The 23,210-nt window shown below is 48.1% G+C and overlaps 1 protein-coding gene across 2 annotated transcripts; it reads right to left on the bottom strand.

Annotated features, from left to right (window-relative positions):
* Window positions 1-728: 728 nt before the first annotated feature.
* On the bottom strand, window positions 729-18,260 carry NRN1 (neuritin 1). 2 transcript variants are annotated; one of them, XM_083519785.1, is made up of 3 exons: window positions 17,854-18,260; window positions 12,763-12,907; window positions 729-2,810 (listed from the first exon to the last, which is right to left on the bottom strand). In XM_083519785.1, the coding sequence occupies exons 1-3, from the start codon at window positions 17,906-17,908 to the stop codon at window positions 2,579-2,581; spliced, it is 432 nt and encodes a 143-aa protein (XP_083375911.1). In that variant the 5' UTR covers window positions 17,909-18,260; the 3' UTR covers window positions 729-2,578. The 2 variants fall into 2 exon arrangements, with proteins under 2 accessions (XP_083375911.1, XP_083375912.1); XM_083519786.1 differs by lacking the exon at window positions 17,854-18,260 and adding an exon at window positions 13,949-13,973.
* Between the last annotated feature and the right edge of the window lie 4,950 nt (window positions 18,261-23,210).

Raw genomic sequence — 23,210 nt, 5'->3', positions numbered from 1 at the left:
TTGTGTATAATAAAGATGATAAGTGCTATTGAAGTCTGTTAAGTCGCACCCCGGGTGGGTGGGTGGACAATCTAGTTATTAATTTCAGTTAGCATATGTATATCTGTAGATATATATATACGCTCTACCACCCCCCCAAAAAAAAACCCCCTCGTAAGGGCAGTGCAATGCTAGTAAACACGTCCACACCAAAGAAAGTCCCGCTGAAATCAATGGGACTTACAGGGCCATCCGACACAGAAGTAAGTCCTCATGAGTTCAGTGAGACTTACTCCCAGGTAACTGAGTCTAGGGCGGCGACCTCACCTCATCTCACGCCCCCCATCTCAACAGCATCTTAAGGATTGGGGGGGCTGGCTCAAAGCGATATAGAGTCTCAGAGGTCTAGAGAAGGGAAATCGAGTGACCCCCCCCCCCACACACAAGAGCATCCGTTTGGGGATCATTGTCTCTTACGGTTCTGATAGCATGGCACTCCAATGGTTAACAACCCCCGGGGAAATGGGAGCCTTTGTTTTCAATGAGGTGCGCTTCCAAAGAAGCCTGTTTAGGATTCGCTGTGGAAATCCCATTAAAAAAGGCAGCTTTTAGAAGGTAGCTTTTCATCATTCTTTTAGCATCTTTATAAATCACGGGCCATTTGGAGATGTAGCCATAAACCCTCCCCCCCGGAACTCCGAGAAAGGGAGCGCAAACTACCTTATAGTGATAAATATTAAACATAAACATAAACAAAGCTCTGCATTTATTTCCACACACAAAAAGTACCATCAGCTTCACTCTCAACACAGCTCGGTAAGAACCCAAGAGCTAAGCCTTCATTCTGATCTCATCGATTTCAGGGTGACTCTTATTCCCTTAACACCAAAAATTCTTGTCGCATGTGAGAATCTGGCATTCTCGCGTTTCTCCACTTGCACCTCTTAAAACCTGCCCCGCGTCTCGCTAAGGTCTAGTAAACCATTACTCCATGTACTTGAAGAAAGCACATTTCAATAACTATATATAATATAATCATTCTATATTATATATACTATTATTATTATAATAAAATTATATATAATAATATACATTCACCTTTTCTTAAAAAATAAAACTGCATCCTCATTTCAAACAATAATTTTATTTTATACCTTTTTCTATACTTTGTAGCAAATCTTTTATAACTTTTTTTTTGCTGAATTGACTTTATAATAAACTTTCTTAAATTACATTTTTTTTCTTTTAAAATCAAGGCTCTTTTAATACTTTCCCCCCAAAAAACCATTACGCTGTGTGTTAATTTTAATTTCATTTTTTTTTTTACCTTAACGTATACGTTCCCCCTCCCCTTCCCCCCGCCCCCTGTGATCTACACTGTTGGATAGTTAAGATATTGTACGTCAATGGTGGAACACCTAAAAAAGAAGAGGGGGAAACTTTGGAAAAGAAAAGAAGAAAAGAAAAGAAAAGAAAAAAGGCAGTGACAATTGAAAAAAATGCCTTGACTCTTAAGTAAAGCTCAACTCTCAGCAAACTCAGCAGCATTCATTGGGTCATTTCAGCGAAATCGCCTTTTAATATTTGTCCCTCTTGGCTTTCCCTCGTTCGGTTGTCCTTTCGCTTTCTCTCTGCCCCCCTAAGCCACACCATCAGGAAGGGCAGGGGGGCGGGGAGTCTTACGTCTTTAAAGTGGAATGGCCGGAAAAATTCTTGGAAAACAAAAGAAAACACGAGTTCCCAAGGAAAGATGACCGTCTGTGGGTTAATTCACCATCGAGTGCTTCTTCCCGCACGTGGCCAAGCGAAGGTGTATCCATTTCCGGTTCCCTTCTCCCCCTCCCCCCTCTTCGCTTTGTTTTTCTCCCACCCTTCTTCTTTTCCTTTTACATTTCCTCGCTCAACTCATCCTTCCCCGTTGATGTTTCCCAGAAGAGCCCCTCCGTTTGTCGCTGCAAGCAGTGTCCTCACTAGCATTCTAGTTTTATTATTACTCTTATTACCTATTAACGCTTTTTTAATTTTATTTTATTAGGAGTATTCGGTGGTGGCTCGAAGGCCGTTCCTGAGATTTCTTTTTGCACACAAGAAAGAAGGGCTCCAGCTGACCTTGGTCTAAAGAAGAAGAAGAAGAAGAAGAAGAAGAGGCATAAAGCTGAGGTCCGATTTTGGCTGTTGGCCGGCTTGGAGGCCTGCCATTTGGTACCATTTGGCAAATCATCAGAATGCAAAAGAAACCAGGGAGGCCAAGAGAGAGAGAGAGAGAAACGTGCTACTTGTCGTCGTCAGAGCGGTGGTGGCGGTGTTAGTTCTTGGTGGTGGCCGTTTATCTCTCTCTTTCCTCCCCAAACCTTTCTCAGGCGGGTGTCATGGCGGGCGTCATGGAGAATTCGCAACAGATCTCCCCCTCCCCTCGTTCCCCCAAAGCAAAAAAGATGGAGACTTTTCCTCTGTAAATCCAGTTCCTGGAGTAAGAGAGAAGAAGCAGTTGGGTTGGTGGGCAGGAGGAAGAAGAGGCGGGGCGAGGAGGAAACGTCATCGTCATCATGTGGACAGGCGTGCTCTACACGAAGTGCGGGGCAGGGGGGGGGGCGGCCTTCTAAAATGAGAAGTACGTCGCCAGGGCCACTGAGAGAGCCACCAGCAGCAAAGGGGAGGCCGAAGCCACCACCGACGAAGCCGCCCGCTGTGTTTTGCTGCACAGGACAAACAAGTTGCCTTCGTAGTCAAGCTTTTTGGATTTCTCTTTCAGTTTTTCCCAGACGTCTGTCACCCCTTCCTGGCAATCCGTGAGGGCTGTGAGGGTGCAGGCATGGAAATCGTCCCAGTACCTGAGCACAGAAGGGGGTTAGGGGGAAAAAGACAAAGGACAGAAGTCGGTCAGGAATGGTCGGCTGTCACAAGGCCCTCCCTCCCTCCAGGCCTAATCTCTAATAGGAGAGCATCCACTCTGCAGGTGGGGCTGGGAAAGACCCCTGGGACGCATAGGGAACTCTGAGCTGGATGTACAGTGGTACCTCAGGTTAAGTCAGTGTTTCCCAACCACTGTTCCGTGGCACACTAGTGTGCCGCGAGATGTTGCCTGGTGTGCCGCGGGAAAAATTAAAAAATTCGAAAGATTTTTTTTAAAAAAGTCAAATTTTCGATTGGGGCGCCGTCACTAGATGACCCCTGGGGTTCCCTCCCTCCCTCCCGCTCTGCGCCTCCCTCCTCCTCCTCCTCCTCCGGGGAGGCCCTTCCTGGCTCTCGGCCAAGGCTTGGCGGCTGCCACTCACTCACTCGCTCGCCCACCCGTCCCTCCATCCCTGCACCCGGCCTCTCCCCCTCCGTCCCCGGCACGGGGGCTGCCAGGATCCGTAGTCCCCTCGCCCTTGGGCTCTGCGCCCGCGCGGGGTGCGCAAACTACGTTTCCCAGCGTGGCCTGGCGGGCCGGGCGTTTTGTTTGAAGCGCTCTTCTCCCGGCCATGGAATGAGCACAGCGGCGGTGGCCGGGCGGGCAGGGGCTCTTCCGTGCAACCCCGCGTAGCCTGCCTGCGCTCCCGTGGAGATCGGGCGGCAGGATGGAGCCTGGGGAACCCCGCGGAGGCGGAGCGGCGGAGGCGGAGGCTGCCCCCCAGGTAGGGCTGCTTCGGGGGGGGTTTTATTTTTGCAATGCTGCATCCGCGCCGGAGGGGACGCATCGGACCGCGGGGAGACCCCTTGGCGGGCGTGCAAGGCAATGCATGCATGCAGGCATTGCATGGAGTGCAGTGCAATGCAATGGCAACGCGGCGCCCTGCATGCATGCATGCAACTTCCACCGGCGCTCTGGACTTGGCAGGTGAGGGGGGTCCCCAGTGGGCGGCAGAGAGAGCCGGGAGGGCGAAGGGGAGCCGGGGGGGAGCAGCGCTGCTCCCCGAGCCGAGCCCGGGGGGAAACTTCGGCGTCGTTGCGCCGGGTGTTGGAAGCGGAGGCTGGCGGGGGCCCCTCACCTGCAAAACCTGGTCGCCTCTCATATATTTCGTGCATTGCATTCATCGCCCGCTTTCTCCTCCAAGGAGCTCCCGGGGGCGCGCGTGGTTCTCCCCGTGTTATCCTCGCAACAACAGCCCTGCGAGGTGGGTCAGGCGAGTGGCTCAAGGGAGCACCCAGGGATTGTCCTGGCCAGGTGGGGTGATTTGAACCCTGCTCTCTGCCCGGTCTTCGTCCTCATTTAGCCCCCACATGTGCATGACTGTGCATGACTGAGGTTTTCCCCCCTCGTCTTGGCTATGCTGTGAGTCTGTGCTGTTAATTAATGGGGTTCTGCCTTCGGAGAAGATGAGCCAGCCCTCAAGGAGGTGATTATGTAATTTGCTAGCAATTCATGTCCCTCCCGGCGTGACGCTGCGCGCTGACGTCACGGGGCTGTAATGGTGGTGTGCCTCGAGATTTTTTTCATGAAACAAGTGTGCCTTTGCCCAAAAAAGGTTGGGAAACACTGGGTTAAGTACTTAATTCGTTCCGGAGGTCCGTTCTTAACCTGAAGCTGTTCTTAACCTGAAGCACCACTTTAGCTAATGGGGCCTCCTGCTGCCGCTGCACCGCTGGAGCACAATTTCTGTTCTCATCCTGAAGCAAAGTTCTTAACCCGAGGTACTATTTCTGGGTTAGCGGAGTCTGTAACCTGAAATGTATGTAACCTGAAGCGTATGTAACCCAAGGTACCACTGTACTCAGTATATGGTAGCTTCCTATGTTTGTGTGTGATTCCTGCCAGCCAGCTGTTCCCTTTCCCAGGATACTCCATTCCACCCACTCTTTCCCTCCCACCTGCAACAGCCAACATTCCATGGCTACTGAGCATGCTCTGTCTACATTGAGCTGCTCCCCTCCCTCCCTAGGTTACTTTGCCGACCTTGGGATTAGTGCCTTTCTTGGCTGCAGAACAGGAGGAGAGAAAGCGAGTTCCCTGTCAGCGCTGGGTGTTTACTCAATGAGTAAGTTAGAGCAATGTCACCCCCATAATTGGACAGCAGAGTTTTTAAAAATACAAAGTAATGTTTGTGGTACAAGTTCTTACCCAAGGAGCAGATGGCAGAACTCATCGCAAGAGAGACATACCCACCCACCCACATAGGAGGAATGGCTCTGCCAAAACAATGTCTTGTAGAGTTCAAGTGTGCATCGTCAAACTACAATGGAATGGGCTTCTTGTTTCAGAAAACATTGCATTCTCATGCAGATTCGTTATTGATAGACTCATCTGTTAATGGACCCATCAATTAATCTATCAGTTAAAATCTGTTTCACCGGGTTTCAGCCCATTTTCAACACATAGGCCAGCTCAGGAAGATCTACTCTGACTTGCTGGTAGCATTTCAGTGTCTCAGCAGAGTCCTTTCTTAGCCTCTGCTGCTAAGAACATAAGAAGAGTCTACTGAGTGCAGCAGCCTGTATCCAAACAAATTCTTTTAACTGAGGATGGGAGGGTTTATACTAAGGACCTTCTTCATGCTGAGGACTGCTGCACTATGAGGGTCTCCTCACCTGGAATCTCTCTCTCCCCCCCCCCCCGCCTTCCAATCGCAGTGCTGTGGATATGTAGGCATGATAGATGTCTTGAGGTTCTCTCTCCCAATGTTTAGTTGAGAAAATAAATGGGGCTTTGTAATCACTGTCTCCCTCCCTTAAAGTGTGTCTGGTGGGGCAGGATGTGGGGGGTAAAGGTAAAGGGACGTCTGACCATTAGGTCCAGTCGTGACCGACTCTGGGGTTGTGGCGCTCATCTCTCTTTATTGGCCGAGGGAGCCAGCATACAGCTTCTGGGTCATGTGGCCAGCATGACGAAGCCGCTTCTGGTGAACCAGAGCATCGCACGGAAATGCCGTTTACCTTCCCGCCGAAGCGGTACCTATTTATCTACTTGCACTTTGACGTGCTTTCGAACTGCTAGGTGGGCAGGATCTGGGACCGAGCAACAGGAGCTCACCCCATCACGGATATTCGAACTGCCGACCTTCTGATCGGCAAGTCCTAGGCTCTGTGGTTTAACCCACAGCGCCACTGGCATCCCTGATGTGGGGGGTGGAGAGGTGTAATTCCCCAATTGCGATGGGAATGCACTCAGCATAGGCTCAAAGGGACCGTCTTCTTTGTAATTTCTAATGTTCCAGGGCAGAGTTCCTGAGTTTAAAAAAGTAGTTCTCATGAGCATATCACAAACTGTGCCCTAATTTACAATTGCATTGAAATTGTGGTTCAGGATTGGAGGACTTTAATAATAATAATAATAATAATAATAATAATAATAATAATAATAATAATGTTATTATTTGTACCCCACCCATTTGACTGGGTTGTCCCATCCACCCTGGCCAGCCTCCAGCAGATATAAAAACATAATAAAACATTAAACATAGAAAACTTCCCTATACTGGACTTCCTTCAGATGTCTTCTACAAGTTGTATAGTTATTTATCTCCTTGACATCTGCTGGGAGGGTGTTCCACAATAATAATAATAATTTTATTATTATTGTAGAGTCTTGGAGTTTTAAGGGACCCCAAGGGACATCTAGTCCAACCCTCTGCAATGCCGGAATCTCTGCTAAAGCATCCATGATGGATGGCCAGCCAACCTCTGCTTAAAAACCTCCAAGGAAGGAGTCCACCACCCCTCTTGGGAGTCTGTTATTATGAAGCTCACTGGGTAACCTTGGGCTGTCATTGCTGTAAACTGCACTGAGATCTATGGATGTAAGGTGGTATACAAATTTAATTAATAAATAAGTAAAAAAATAAAATTGCTAATGCTCAGCCTAACCAACCTCACGGGGTTCTTGTGAGGATATAATGGGGGATAGGGAACCGTGTTAGCTGTCCTAATCTCCTTGGAAGAAAGGGTGGGTATCAATGTAAATGATAAATCCAAATAAATAAATAGGTAATTTATTACTTCACATATTCTGGGGCTAAGTCCTGATACTGAAAACAGGTGCTAAATCTGAGTCTTCTTAGCATTAAATCTTGGTACCCTTCCACACATTGGGAAACCAGTTTGAGTGATAACCTGAGAGCCTCTCTCTCTCTCTCTCTCTCTCTCTCTGTGTGTGTGTGTGTGTGTGTGTGTGTGTGTGTGTGTGTGTAACAGGAATTTAATTGGGGTTTAATTAGCCCTAGGAGTAGACATGTGCTTAAACCTCAGTATTGTAAAGACAAGAATCAGAAACCACATATTTCTGCATTACGTCATTTGGTCTGGATTGAACTAAACTAAAGAACCGGGGGAAGTTTATCGTGGTGGGAAAGAAGCTGGTAAAATAAAAACTAAATATACCATAAAAGACCTAAAGGGGGAATTTCAAACAAAAACATTTTCCCCCACACTGTCAGTGTCCAAATTACATTAGCAAAATGGGGCAAAGGAAGCAAGCACAGAACAATAACAAGTGAATGGTCTGTCCCCCCCACTCCCCGCAAAAAAGGTATATGCAATGGTCTCTAAAGCTTGTTTCACAAACAGAATTATAATGATGCATTTACAGCAAGGGGATTTCACATGTAAAGTCCAAGTGCAGCAAAATGCTGCTTGGTTGATTAAGGTACAGAGATAATTTCTGCACAAAAACATGATGTAACCTAACATGTACTGGAGAGCCACAAATATTTGACGAAGCTCCTACAAAGTCGCCCAGCGGCTATCAGTTGCATGGCTCCGTTCATTGGAGAGTGGTCAGTAGGCACATTCCAAGAACACTTAAGTCAAGGGCATAAGCAATGCTTTGGAAAGATCCTGATGTGTAAATGCTGCCACCTATTTTATGGCAATATCTACATGGCAAACACTGTCATATTTACGAACATTTGGCGGACTATTTTAATGGTTGGACAAAGGTGCTGGCAGCAATTCTGTTTCCCATCCCAACCTTCACCTTTGTCTGAATATATATATTGGGCAAGGAACCATAGTGCCTTTGAATGAGTGCCAATGCTAACTCAGTAGAAGTTCATTCCAAGTTCCAAGAGAGTTGTCCTTAGGATCAGGTTGCTGGCAGATTAAATGGGCTGCAGAAACTGGGAATTGTAGTCCAGTGCCGACTTTCTTTTTGGGGTCATCATGGATGCTTTAGCAGAGATTTCTGCATTGGAAGGGTTTGAACCAGATGACCTTTGGGGTCCATTAAAAGGTAAAGGGACCCCTGACCATTAGGTCCAGTCGTGGCCGACTCTGGGGTTGCAGCGCTCATCTTGCTTTATTGGCCGAGGGAGCCGGCGTACAGCTTCCAGGTCATGCGGCCAGCATGACTAAGCCGCTTCTGGTGAACCAGAGCAGTGCATGGAAATGCTGCTTACCTTCCCACTGGAGTGGTACCTATTTATCTAATTGCACTTTGACATGCTTTTGAACTGCTAGGTTGGCAGGAGCTGGGACTGAGCAACAGGAGCTCACCCCGCCTGGGGATTTGAACCGCCGACCTTCTGATCGGCAAGTCCTAGGCTCTGTGGTTTAACCCACAGCGCCACCCGCGTCCCTTGGGGTCCATTACAACTCTACAATTCTATGATTATATGAACTGGAGAGAGATCACTGTCGGGGCCTTCATTTTGGCCTTCTTTGGTGAACTTGATGATGGCTCACAACTGGCATCCTTGCTTGCTGCTGTTTCTGCTTTCAGATATGTTTAATAACATCAACTATTCATAAGAGGTTGGGGTGAAAAGTGTGACCTGTTTTGGGGGCTGCTGGTGCATATAGAGGCAGAGTGCGCCTCCCCCATGGCCCCAATACTTGAATGTGTGAATGGCTGAACCTACTAAATTACCACCAGTCATTAATGGCACGAATGCGGGTGAGCTAGAAGCCACCATGGCTTAGTCCTCAAATTTTCTCTCAATGCCAGGGTGGTTTGCTGGGAACATGACTAAACACCAGGAAAAGCTTTCTGACAGCAAGAGCTGTTGGACAGTGGAATGGTCTCCCTTGAGAGGTTGTGGACTCTCCCTCCTTGGAGGTTTTTAAGCAGATTTGGATGGCCATATGTCTTGGATGTTTTAGTTAAGATTCTTGCATTGCAAGAATCTAGAAGAGCCTTGGGGTCCCTTTCCAACTCTACAATTCCATGACACGAAAAATGATGGGTGTCGTTGGAGCATGTGCAGAGCGCCTTTCTGCCACCACTGGTCTCTTAACTTGCTGGAACATTTCGATGTAATCTGATGCTATGATATCTCCCCAGAGCGTGCAGTTCTGACCCACAAGCTCTTTCCACTGACTGCTTTTAGGCAGCCCTATTCCTTTCCTCAGTTCTGCCTGTGTGTGTTAGGTAATATGCCCCTTTCCTTTGCCATAATGAGCACGCACCGCCTGCGCGCCTGACCTAATCTACTTGCAAGCTGACCATCTCCCCGTTCCAAGATTAGAACCGATTCCTTTTTGCAGAACAAACAATAGCATCCCGTCCCAGCTGTGCCGCAGAGTTGCCTTTTAGAGCAGAGTGGCGCCTCCTGATCGAGGCCGGCATCCACAGGTAAGTGCCTACATAAGGGCTCTTTTGTTCTTTTCCTCCGCTTCAAAGGATTTTAAAACGAACAAAACCCAACAGCAACACCCTAACCCTCCCCGTTGCCAAATGTAGGCGTTTTGGCTAAGGCTGGCTATTACTCTGGATGGCTTGGGGCGCGGGGCGGTGTGTGTGTGTGTGTGTGGGTGGGTGGGTGGGTGTGTGGAAACGTGGCGCAAACTCTAATTTATGAGCACTCGGGACTGGTCTCGTGGAGTCCAACGCTGGCTGCATTTGTAATAAATAATGAGGCATGGAGATGGCGTGAAGGCTGGAGAGGGCGCCTCTTCTACTGTATTTCTGCCGTAATTGCATCTCCCAAAGGAAAACTAAATCTTCCCTGAGCTTCTTTCAATACACACACAAGGGCGAGAGAGAGAGAGAGAGAGAGAGAGAGAGAGAGAGAGAGAGGAGAGAGAGCGCGCGCACAGAGAAGAAGGAAGGGAGGGAGGGAGAGAGGAGGCGACCTCTCTAGAATCTAGGCGCATGATCCGTGAAGCTGCGAGGGGTTCTGACTCCAGAATCTAGGCCAAGAGGGGTGTGTGTGTGTGTGTGTGTGTGTTGGTGGGGGCGCCTCTTCCTCCAACCTCCTCCTCCTCCTGCTCCCCACTTCCTTTCTGTCTCGCGCCAAGCATACTGCAGCTCTCTTATTTTGTATTTTTTTTGTAGCTAACTAGTTGTTCTGTCAAGCAGGATCCCAGGCAGACATTTTCTGGGAAACAACGGAGGTTTCCAACACGGCTGGGAAGCGGGAGTTGCTGTCTTGCGCGCGGGGGCAGCGAATGTCTCCGCTGAATGTACATTATCATGGCTGGGCGGTGGCTGGCGTTTCTCAGGATTGGAGGGAAGGGGTATCTTTCGATTTCTCCCCACCAGGACCGCGCCATGTTGCTGCCAACACCAGAGTATTTTGTTGCTGTCTCATATAGATAGAGGTCTAGCTGGAATGCCAGTCATTCAAACGAAATGTCCTGAGGAAAGGAATAGAAAGCAAAAGGCAATTCCTCGCTATCATATTGCGAGGTGGGACGTTGGATTTTGCAGGGAGAGGGGAAGAATGGGCAATTCTCTTTGGAATTTCGGCTCCCATCTTTATAATCAACTACACTGTTCCTCCGCCCCTATTAACAAAAATAAAACCAATAAAACCGCCTAATGCAACCCAGTTCTAAACAGTGATTTCAAAAGCACTAATTTCTAAATGAATGGATTTACCTTTGAGGTAAATACACAGCCCAGTTTGATATGAGCTGCTTTTATCCTCGCCCACACAATTCAAGAGGAAGTAATTTTGGATTCAAGCCGATGGGTACTCGGATTTAACAGGGAATTAGTCCCAATGCCTTCAGCATATTTTTTAAAAAATATTTCGAGCAAGTTAAGTTTCGGTGTCCAATTAAGCCTTGCAGAAGCCATCATGACTTGAAAGCCATCACGTTTACAGTCCGATTCTATATAGGCAGGCTTTTTAAGAAGTAAATCCCAGTAAATCCAATGGTATCATTCCCAGCAAAACCAGTTTAAAGTGTCAGGCTGCAGCCGTTGTGTTGGAAACAAATTTCATTTGATTCTGTGGAACATGATCATTACAGTCTGACTTGGATGTTAAGTCCAGGTAAAATGAGAGGGGCTTCCTCTAAAGGAAACATGAAAACGGTTTGGCTGCGTGTCAAGTTCCCATCTAAATAGTGGACTGGAATGGGACAACCTAACTCAAGACATTTTGGTAGAATGAAATCTTGTTTTCGAATTTTGCTTTGCAGCGAGTAGGTGGAAGGCAAATTTACGCACACAGTCTGTCCACTAGTTTGGGATTTAGATTCGGTTGCCTCGTAGAAATATGATCTCTCTCGTTCCCCCACGGGAAACAAGACCACTTGCATCCATAGCGCCTCCGGGGCTCCAAAAATGGCTTGCAAAAACCACACCAGGCTGTTCAGTTGCAGTTTAAAACTTTTTAATGTCTTCGTTTTAAAATATGAATTCTAAAGGGATGTCCTATAAGGAGGCTTGGGACAGGGAGACCTATGTTTGAATCCCCGCTCTGTACTGCACAGTAGGGTTGTCATATTTTGAAGGGCAAAAAAAGAGGACGCTATGACGGCTATTCAAAGCAAATGAATGCAGTTTGTCTCAGATTCTACCCCTGAAATAGAGGACGTGTCCTGGAGAAAGAGGACACATGGCAACCTTAACTGGAGCAACTCTTACAACGGATGGGGTGGGGATCCCAACACAACACCACATTATCGCGATTCAGTTTAATATGGGCTGTATTACATTACACACACAAAACAACACTATAGTAAGTGACCACATGGCATGACAAAGCAGACATTTGTACTGAAATTATAATGCGATGCACTGTGAGATTACATCGCAGTTTTACATCACCTTCTAAAACTTTACCAGCCCTCGCGAGCATTTTAAAGCATTATCCACCCCCTTTCGCTCATTTTGGGTAGCTATTCCTCATCATACCTTCAGATAGAATAAACCCATTCCGTTAAAAGCACTTCCTAGTGGACTAAGGAGACAAAAGAGCCGGACACCTCTGCTGCAAGCCTTGTCTCAGGCACTGAAAACTACCGTTTCAAACCTTAGAGGGACAATACCAATTTTTTTAGAGGGTGGAAGCAAAGTTGTGCCTAAAATCCTATGCATTTTATGTGCATGACGCTATTAATTGAGCAGCCAGGGGTGTGAACACAGTCCTGCTGATTATTGTTACCAGCGAAAAGAAACAAGGAGGAAAATAAAAGAACCATCGCACAATGTAACAGAATAATAACAATAATTTGAAAACCCCTAATTGTAACAGGGCCTAGTGAGAGCCGAGATATGAAATGCACGCATATTTGGAAGCAAATCCCGTTGAATTCTGACGGATTTTACGTTCAGTTCTAGGTGCTTAACATCGGGGTATTAAAACGACGAGGTTGTTGCCATTTACTTTAACAGGGTGAAGACTGCGCCCAACGGATCCATGCGTGCGTTGCATGGTTATATTTAGTTTAGCATTTCAGTCTGTTGAGGATTAAGCCTGTGCAGCGTGCAAGCAAACTACACATGAAAGAACAACTCCTCTGGCAAGCTGGTAGCCTTTTGTCTGGCTACAGAGCTTTAGGTTCACATGACAGTAGCATAGAGATCTCAACAAAAAGTCAAAGCCCCACTCCCCGCAAAACACACTCACACACGTATACAGTGTTATAAAGTAAAGAATCACCGTGAAGAGTCATAACAAGAAGAGGTGCACCTACCGGCAGATTGTTTCGAGATTTCTCTTGTCGTCCAGGTCTTGAGGGTAGGTGGCAATCTTATTGCCCATCTTGAGCACACAGTTCGAGAAGCCCTGAAAGACCGCATCGCACTTGCCCGCTGCTCTGACTGCTTGCACCAGGTATGCTGGGGAACAGATCAGCACCACGTCAACTGGACAGCTCCTAGCAAGGTAAACAGCGCGCGATACCCAACCCTGAATTCCGACTCCAGAGAACTGTGATCAATCCTATCCATCACAATTCATCTACGCACGCATCTACACACGCGCGCGCACACGCGTCTCAAAGCTGGAAGAGGATCTGCTTTGCTTTGTTCTCATCACAAAAGTCATTTTCCCTTTCAGGATCATTTAATTGGATATATTTTAAATGGAGATCACATATATCAAACCGTCTTTTGACACTTCTTTTTAAAGTGTCCCTTAAATAAACAAATATAATGCAGTTGCATCACTTACAATAATAGCAACCTCATTTCTGTCAAGTTGTTCCATATATATGTATAATATCTATATATGTATAATATCCTTTTAAAGATACACTGTTTTGAATTATTTGGAGTGGAGTTTAAAATCTTTCTCTCCCCTCCCCCGTTTCTCTAAATTTCGCTTACTTTTTAAAAGCAAAAGTCAACTTCAAAAAACGTCAAATTTATTTCAGCAGTTTAGCGGTAGTTAATAATCATTATGCTTAACCTTCAAGTAGGTTGTAGCAATCTGCAGAGCCTTTCAAAAACTGAAGCTGGTGGGTATTTATGGTGAAAAATGGAACTGATGGAGGAAAAAAAGTCTGGAACAGAAATCACCAGGCATACATGTAGGTCTTCTCTTCAACAAATTGTTTCCTGCAAGAAAACCTTCCCCCCCTATTTCTTCCCCTGTTGCATGGTGATAATTGTGTCAAGAACGGGCACCCACAGACCCGCCCCCTTTGGAAATGCGATATAGCGGATGCAATGCAATGCACTGGGGAGAACAGTGAGTTGCTTAGTGGCATGTGAATTCCTATCAATGTGTAACTTGCATCAGTGAGAACCTAAAGGGAGGTTGCCATGTTCGGTGCATGCTTAATCCCTCGCTCTTGGTCCCTCCTCCTCCTCGTCTGTGACTTCCCCATTCAGGTTCTTCCACTGAAGTGGAGACAGAAGAACATCCTCTGGGCTCACCCTGTCTCATTTAATCTCTCCACCACTCGCCTTGGCTGAGTTCTCCCCCGCCACCCCAAGAGCGTCTGCTCTGCTGTCTCTATCCACCACACACATCATCGACACTGATTCTCCACTATCCATCTTCTGCCTCTCGCAGTGAAATCCCCAAGTCGCTCTGAAAGATCTGCAGGAAGGATGAAGCCTGGAGACCCTTCCCTGGGGGGCGAGGGGGGGGGACACGGCTTCCTGACGTCTCTTTTGGGTGCAGCAGACATCACATCAAGGGTGGGGGAACACCTACAAATCTGAAGGACTTCGTTGTTCATTCTACGCTTTCCCAAAGGGAAGCTACCCCCAACCCAAGGCAAAAGGCTCTTTGATCATGATGGTATATTGCACTGGGGGTGAAATCTCTCTCTTCATCACTGCAACGCGCTTTTTCTCTCTCTCTCTGTCAGTGTGTGAGTGAGCGGGGTGGGGAGTAGTTGAGTCATTTTTGCTTGCGCGCTGATGAATTGATTACATTGCTTTCTCTCTCTCTCTCTCTCTCTCTCTCTCTCTCTCTCTCTCTCACACACACACACACACACACACAAAATCACACATATCAAAAGCAGCCGCAGCAGCAGCAATGTCTCTGGCTTTGCAGGAGCAGGTGTGTTGCTAGCGAGGAGCATACGGGGGCTTTATCCCTACCAATCCTGCAGCAAATGAAAGGGAATTAGCGTCTTGTTGGTTTAATTGATCACTGGCTTGATCCCCAGCAAACCGTCCGTGGCTCTCGTTGCCCAACGCCACAGCCTTCCAAAGCAAGCGGGTTAGGGAAAATGTCCATTTCCCCTCCACCGTGTGCTTAGTGCGCTTGCCCAGACATTTACAGGGTAAATTAGAGATTGCAAGTAGAAGAGAGAGTTTTTATTTATTTTTTACTCCTTTAGAGAGGATCGAAGCGAACCATTTAAAGGTGTGTGTGTGTGTGTGTGTGTGTGTGTGTGTGTAAGGGGAAATCGGTTCTGGAATAAAAGAGGTCCTGTCCACAATGCTGAGTGTCGGTGGAAACCCCCCTCTTCCCTCCCTCCCACTGATTTATGGCTAACCTGATTTAGTAACCACCTCCCTCCCTCTCTAACCCACTCCCCAGCACGTCAAAACACGCAGAGGCTGCAGACATTGGCTGCCACACACACTGGAACCTACAAACAAATAACACACATAGGAGACCATCCCCAGAGTATAGCGCGTCCTGTTAAACACACACACACACACACACACACACACACACACACCCCTTGCGTTTTAAAGCTGTCTCTCCTCGGCTGAGGCATCCTGAAAGGGCATGTTCCCAAAGGAAAGTCTTCGGCCCACGTATTTGACGGTCTTCCTCACCCCCCCCCCGCCCTGCAACCAAGTGTGAAGGGTGGCAATGACGATGCTAACCGGAGGAGTGCTAAGAATAAGCGCCTCTCCTCTCCCACCTGTTCAGTTGACCTGGTAGTGGCTGCCACAGGAAGAGAAGGGATCATGTAGCAAACAACATTTTGCTCCTGAAACTGACCACCATCCTGCTGCCCCCCTAGAACAACCATCAGCACCTTGGAGAGCGCCTTCCCTCTTCTCCTGCCCATCACGTAGGGTCGTTTGCTCTTATGAAAGGTTGACAAAACCTCATTCACAACAGCGTACAAATCGCACACGTGATTGGGGCTCTTTTGGCTGTTGCTTTTTTTAATGAAGCTAAAAGCACGGTAGATGTGAAAAATGTGTGGCAGACACACAGACACGTGTGTAGATGTGTGTGTATGAGTGTGCGCGGGCACTCTTTTTGTACCTCCCAGGTCTGTTTCTGTTTTTCAGAACGTCTTCATCTCCCCCCTATTTTTTCTGCCTTCTCTCATTCAGCAAGCCTTTTTTTTTTTTTTTTGCCCCAAAAGGTCAGCCGTTTCAGGCACATTCGAGGCACCAGGATCAAAACGCAAAGGAGGGCATATATTCTGAAGCACACACACATCCTTAACTCATAGTATTTCCCATTTCCAAACCCAAATTCCAGCACTCTGCCAATAGAAACGATATCCAGATGTTCAAAGCCCGATGTTATGTTACTGTCTAACACTAGGCAAGATTTTGGCTTGTCTAATGGTCATGTTGTGAGGGGGAAGGAATCAAAACCTTTTGATTCCTTCTGGGAAAAGTGATCCCGGAAAGACTGCTTTGTTTTTCAATCAGTCCATCTCCATAGCTGCCTTTCCTATACAAACACACACACACACACACACACACACACACACACAAAATATACATATATTTGCGTGTGCATGTCCCTCCCCGATTCTAGCCTTCCTAATTTCTGCATGAGGACTATCCTGACTTGCAAATGGTGAAAGAAACAAATGGACAAATTCATTTCCGAGGACAAGGGCAATGCCGTGTCTCTTCCTGGAAAATAACCTTAGCCGGACATAGAGGCAGAGGCTATTTCTTAATATGGAAACGCACACAGAAGTGAAATTCCAACGTTGTCAAGACACAACCTTAGGGGAGCTTTACACACACACACACACACACACACACACACACTCCCAGGATGGCCCTGCACGCAATTAATTCCATTCTTGCTTCTATTTTTACGTTCGTATTATTTATTCGTCTGTATTATTATTATTATTATTATTATTATTATTATTATTCCAGGAGTCGACAATGATCGCTTTCCCCCACCGCTCCCCAGCCGCCTCTATTTCTCAAAAGCTGCAGAGACAGGCGACAGAGCGAGAGAAAGTGAAATAAACCCGAGATCTGCAGATTTGGGACAGGGAGCTAGAGGGGAGGGGAGCGTTTCGGAAGGGGGGGGAGGGTTGCAGTTCTTTAAATCTACATCCATGACAAACGTAGAAAGGGCACGCTTCCCAGTTAAGCTGCCAGTCGAATTTACCTTTCCTACCACCGCAGCAAAACAAGAAGGTTTCGCCTCTAAATGTTGCTCAATGCAGAACCCGAAGTGATGCTTAACTTCCAAGTAACCTCCGAGGCATAAACTCCCAACAGCATTCAAACGAGGACCCTTGAATAGCACATCAAACAAACCAGGGACAAACCAGCCCCGGGTTCCCCTCCCCAACGTGCAATGAAGTCCGTGCTATTTTTAGTAAACCCCCGTCCAAATATAAGTATTTTAAAACAAATCTTTTAGGGAGAGAGGCTCAGAAAACCCGAGCCACCTTAGCCAAAGATCGCCTTGATTTCTCCTTCCTTCTTCACCGTTTGATACAAGAGGCACCTTCCTCCTCCTCTCCAGTATACTTTTGTAAAACGATTGCAGTTGGGACAGAAACTTCAAACTGCTTTTTGATTTTCTTGCTTTCTCTCTCCCCTTTTGCAAATTCGGATTTCCAAGTGGTGGAATTACATTGTTTTGTACCAATCTCTCTTAATTTCTCTTCCCTCTCCATTTATTTCCTTATTATTTTTCGGCCCGGAGGTTGGGGGGGGGGGAATGAATTTAGCTTTGGACAAATAGGATGCAGCCCTCCAGAGATGAAAGCTTTTTGTGCGCGCGTGTGCGTGTGCGAATATATTTGGGGCAAGAAATAAGCAAGACAGCAATGCAATTGAGGAAGGGGTCTTTTTGGGCAGGGGGAAGGGAACTAAAGGGGGGAGATTTTGAAGCAACCAGCAAACTGTGTTTTCTCAAACAAAAAGGAGAAGAGAGACAGTCGGCGCTGCAGACCTCGTATTGCAGAGTCTTGTTGTCACAAATTATTGGCAATCTTTGGCCAGCAATAATTTGCCTATTACGGGTTGCTTTGCATACTTTTTTTGCTTACTTACTCCATGCATACTTTGGTGCATTTGAAGGCAACCCCCCCTTTCAAAATCCTCCCCCCCAATCCCTTGCTTCCATAAGAAAGTGTGAGTCCACTTACCTAGCTGCACAGCGAGGACCAGAGAAATGTATCTGCCGTTCAACTTAAGTCCCATCCTATATTGAGTACAACCATTTGCGACTGCAGATCTTTCGTATCTCTTTCTCTTCCCTGTCTTTCTTTCCTTAAAGTGTGACTTGGGGAAATGTGGGGGGCCGTTGCACCCCAGGCATTGCCAACTAGTTCCGAGCAGCCGAGAGACTTTTCCTTTCCTTTCTGCTCTGCCCTGTTCTTTTTTATTTTTTAAATTATTTATTCTCTTTTTTTTCTTTCCTCCTCTTACAACACACCGACACGCGCACCGAGCTGGAGAAGAAGAAGAAGAGAGATCGAGGGAAAGGGGGCAGAAACAGACCGAGAAGGAGAGAGGGAAGGCAGAGCAGGGAATGGTTCACTCCATTAGGAGGGGGCGGAGGAAGTAAAACCTCACGCCCACAAACAGCCCTGACGTGAGGGATGACACTGAGTGATATTTTTTTCTCAAAAATAAAAAATGTGCACCTTGGAAGAGAGAAACGCCATTTATAGACATTGCAAACTGGATTTAGCCAGCTCTTCCCTCTCCACTATTACGGTTTCCCCTTTTGCAGTCGCCCGCCGCGCTCCGAGTGACCCCGAAAGACCTCTAGGGAGCGCGTGGGCCTCGGGGCGCACCTTGGCGGGCGCCAAAGCGCAGCAGCACCCGCCCCCCTCCTCTCGCCTGGTCCAGGCCCCTTTGGCCCTGCGCTCTCCCCATCTTAGTGCAGTCGCACCTTTGCTTTCCCCTTGGCCGGGCGAGGCTCCAGACAGGCCTGCAGGGGGCGCGCTCTCTCTCGACCACCGCCGGCCAGACGGTCTCCTGGCGAGCAAACAGGCCAGGGACTAGGCGCGCATGGAGAGAAAGGTGGTCCCAGGAGGAGAGCAACAGGCGCAAGAAGGGCGCAAGGCAGTGGGTGGTGGGGGACAGGGTGGGGGACAGGGTGGGATGGGATGGGCGCCCCCTGAAGATTTCTGCCAGGCAAGCGATCGCCCTGATTGTGCAGTGGGGCTCAGTGGAAAGATGGAGCAACATTTGCATTCGTGGGGAAGGAGAGAGGAAAGCGGCGAGTGGTCCCCTTAGGGATGAACCACATGTCCCCAAAGCAAAACGCCCTCTCCAGCTAAGTTTATTTGTGTCCACACGCGCAAACGTGCCTCACCACACATCTCCCGGTTCTCATCCATGCCCGTGTGTCCCTGGCTAACTCTGAAAGGCTTCATCTGCCGCCGCCCGGTTATGTAATGCGGGAAAGCAGCGCCCAGGTGGGGAAATACCAGTCGCAATGCCCACGCTCTTGGCTGCGCTCCTGCTGCGGGTGGGGGGCAGCTGGGGGTCAGGTGGTTTCAGTCAGGGCAGTTCACCTGAGCGAGAGCAAACCCACAGCGCCTGCCAATTCAGGAGTAATGTGCCCCCTTGAGCGCAGTGTGGTTTACTCTCGGGGAGGCGGCGGCGGGTGGGAGTGGAGGTCTATAGGACTGCAGTCTCGGTCGGTTCCGAGTAAACCTGCGCGCTGGATTGGGTGGGAGGACGCGTCCGAACTTCCTTTTTTAAAGGGTTAGGGTCTCCCTTGGAGACGCAAAAAAATAATAATTGTGTGTCCGCACACACCCACATCCGTGTGTACAAATCAAGGGGGGGGATTTCGAGTGCTTATCTGTCTGATCGCGTTGCAAGCTAGCGATAATGTGTTAATGTGGACAAGACGTGCTGGTGGTGAGCGCTCTCTCTCTCTCTCTCTCTCTCTCTCTCTCTCTCTCTCTCTCTCTCTCGGCACCACTGCAGAATGTGAGAGCTGTAGCCGGAGTTTTATAATCAGGTGAGGCTTCTAGAGGCGCCTCGGGGAGGGGGATCACGGAGGGGAGGGGGGGGGCTTTGCAGAGAAAGATGGAGAGGAGCTACAGGGGAGGGGGTGGTGGGGTGGGGAACACGAGCGTGAGCAACCGCCCGTCCTTCCCTCCATCGCCTAGGTGGGGATAGCACGGTAGAATCCCCCTCCCCCGCCTTCCTCTCCCTCTCCCTCCCCCACCCCCACTTCTCCGCAGCAGCTGCGGGGGCGGCTGGTGCCTGCCGTTTGGTGGATCTGTCCAAGTCCATCCCCTGCAGTGAGGAGGAGGAGGATTCTGGAGTCTCCCCTCCCCCACACTCCTTTAGCTATGACGTCACCTGCAAGTGGCAGGAGGGGAGAGCTGGTTTGTCCCGGATCTGGTGCCTGCTCAGAATTTTAATAGGCCTCTCCTTACAGGGGCCTGCTGCTCCCTCTCTAGCTCTGCTTTTCTGAGGTTTGGCTCAGCAGGTCCCTTGTCTTCTTGCGTGATGCAGCCTAGGTGAACCACAGAGGTGGGCAGGTGGGTGAAGGAGCGGGTTTCATCCTGTCCCTTCCTTCCCCAAAGGGCTAGAGCAATTGCCTGGCATGGAAGTGGCGCAGGGCAGCAGCAGGAAGTTCTCTCAGGAAGGGAATGCAGCCATCTTGTTTCTGTCAGAGGTTCGTTGTTTGGTTGTGAGCCTTTGAGCGAGAGTCTAGACCTCTCTTGGTGCTCAAACAACAACAACAACAACAACAACAACAACCAGTAATGGTCTGCAGCAGGGGCCCCTGAAGGAGAGCTTGCCCGTCATGACTTTGGCCACTTCCAGCGTCTTGCTGACTAGCAAGTGTGATTCAGTCGTATAGGTTGCACTGTTAAATTGGATTTGGCACTCTTGTGGACTGTTCGCGGTAAGGAAAATGACAGGAAAAAATGCACTGGAAAGTGTGGGACCATTAATGGTGATGTTGGACGACATCATCTAACCACTCAAAGAAATTGGACTGCATATGCACTCAACAGTGACATCATTTAATTTCCACACGAATGGGGTGGATACCATCCAGGCTAAATGCTTAATAAACAGCTTGTCTAGAACAGCTCTCCCTCTGCAACGCACAGTTGCATATTCAGGGCGGCCATTTCCGTTTGCATGGGGCAACAGCAAATAACAACAGGTCTGACTCATGCCCCAAAGGAACTGAGTCCCTCTCCCACATCTGTCCCACAAGCCACCTTATGATCCTTTGCATAGGAGGGTCTAGCACAGATGCAAATGTTCCTTCTTCGCACTCACAGAATTACAGAAAGAGGATCCCAGAGGCTAGTCTGGGAGTGGGGGGGGGGGTCATATTCTTTTGCACCCATTGAGCATTGGCAGTTTTGCAATAGAGGATGATAACTTAAGGCACAATTTTAAATACAATAAGCTGTTGCCTTAAGTTACTGTCCTCTACTGCAAGCAGGTGTAAGTTAAGTTGGCGTAAAGTTACACCAGATTCAAACTTGGTTCAGCTGTGAGGCTGCTGCTGGCTGAACTGGCCCAAGCCTGGCAGAAGTCAAACATGCCTCTAAAACGGTGTTTTTAGGTACACCATCCTTTTTGCTGGCTTAAATTACACCAGGTTGGCAGATCACATGAAGGAACAGAAAGGGGTTTAGGATCCAGCCTAACCTGCCCCTCTGCACCCAGAATTCCCCCTTTGGAGGGCTTGACACAGCCAGATGAGTCCTGGCTCAGACAGGATAGGGGGGATAGGCTGGCATATCTCTGGCTGAGCTGAGGATGAGTTAAGCTGGCAAAGCCCAGCTGTGGCAGGAACCTCCCAGCTCAGCCATAAACCCATTGGATCCTAACCCATTTATAAGATTGTTTGCTTCTGCCCCAACTAGACAAGATGTCGTTTACTCAACCAGCAACTACATTGGAAGTTTCCATTGCAAATGGGAGCTTTTATTTCATTGCAAATAGCAGCGTGCCCCCCCCCACACAAATGGACCAGAACCACAGGGGAAGAAAGGGTTAAATCCCTAAAAACCCCATTGAGGGTCCTGATTTTTTTTGCACTTGGGCAAAAAAAAAATGAGAGGCACAAATACAAGATGGGGGACACCTGGCTTGAGAGCAGTACATGTGAAAAGGATCTAGGAGTCTTGGTTGACCACAAACTTGACATGAGCCAACAGTGTGACGCGGCAGCTAAAAAAGCCAATGCAATTCTGGGCTGCATCAATAGGAGTATAGCATCTAGATCAAGGGAAGTAATAGTGCCACTGTATTCTGCTCTGGTCAGACCTCACCTGGAGTACTGTGTCCAGTTCTGGGCACCACAGTTCAAGAAGGACATTGACAAACTGGAACATGTCCAGAGGAGGGCAACCAAAATGGTCAAAGGCCTGGAAACGATGCCTTATGAGGAACGGCTAAGGGAGCTGGGCATGTTTAGCCTGGAGAAGAGGAGGTTAAGGGGTGATATGATAGCCATGTTCAAATATATAAAAGGATGTCATATAGAGGAGGGAGAAAGGTTGTTTTCTGCTGCTCCAGAGAAGCGGACACGGAGCAATGGATCCAAACTACAAGAAAGAAGATTCCACCTAAACATTAGGAAGAACTTCCTGACAGTAAGAGCTGTTTGACAGTGGAATTTGCTGCCAAGGAGTGTGGTGGAGTCTCCTCCTTTGGAGGTCTTTAAGCAGAGGCTTGACAACCATATGTCAGGAGTGCTCTGATGGTGTTTCCTGCTTGGCAGGGGGTTGGACTCGATGGCCCTTGTGGTCTATTCCAACTCTATGATTCTATGATTCTATGATTCAGGTCAGGGAGTCACTTGCACCTACTATTTACTTTAAAAGAGACATCACTTTAAAAAAAGCCATCTGAGATCCAAATGTTCTCATGGCAAACCAATGCTTTTTTATTATTAAAAAAAAATACAAATAAAGACTGGATTTGCTCACTGCCCCATAACTGGATCTGCTTCTAAAACTCATTTCAGATTTTAGATGAATTAAAAGTATGAATAGAAACCAAGGGCTGCTAACTGCAACGATGGTCAAAAAGTCTTTGTCTCTCCTGCCCACTAGAATTCTTTGCTTTGGCTTCTCAGCTGCTTACTCAGGTAGAATCCTTTATTACCCAGTACAGATCATAGGCAATACACACTGTGATTGCCCAGGAATCCAGCTAAGAGGTCCTGGAGATAGACAGCTGCTGATTATGTACCCAGCGGAGTGGCCAAACATCCAGGATTGGTTTTGCCTTTGCAAGAACTTGTCTGATGACCAGGAAAGGGATTACACATCATTTGGGAACTGAGGTCCCAGGCATTTTTTCAGCTCTGTTAGGAATGCTGCTCATCTATCAAGAGGAAGTGAGCAATCCATCCTGCTACCCTCATGCCTCTTTTCAACTTTATTGGGTTGTGAGCTGTCACCTGAAACAGGTTGTGGGTGTCCGTCTGCATCGAGAGACAATGGAGTGTGCCTCCAAGGGAGAAGTCAAACCGCTGCATTAGCAGCACCAAAGTGAC

This window comes from Podarcis liolepis, assembly GCF_965112155.1.
Source record: "Podarcis liolepis genome assembly, chromosome: 8".
NCBI lineage: Eukaryota > Metazoa > Chordata > Lepidosauria > Squamata > Lacertidae > Podarcis > Podarcis liolepis.
This window is presented reverse-complemented; position numbering and strand designations above follow the sequence as displayed.

Excerpts from the sequence above, each read along its gene's own strand:
- NRN1 (XM_083519785.1), bottom strand. The coding sequence starts at position 17,908 with ATGGGACTTAAGTTGAACGGCAGATACATTTCTCTGGTCCTCGCTGTG. Across the intron at positions 12,908-17,853 it reads GGTCCTCGCTGTGCAGCTAG|CATACCTGGTGCAAGCAGTC; the intron begins GTAAGTGGACTC and ends TCTGTTCCCCAG. Across the intron at positions 2,811-12,762 it reads AATCTCGAAACAATCTGCCG|GTACTGGGACGATTTCCATG; the intron begins GTAGGTGCACCT and ends TTCTGTGCTCAG.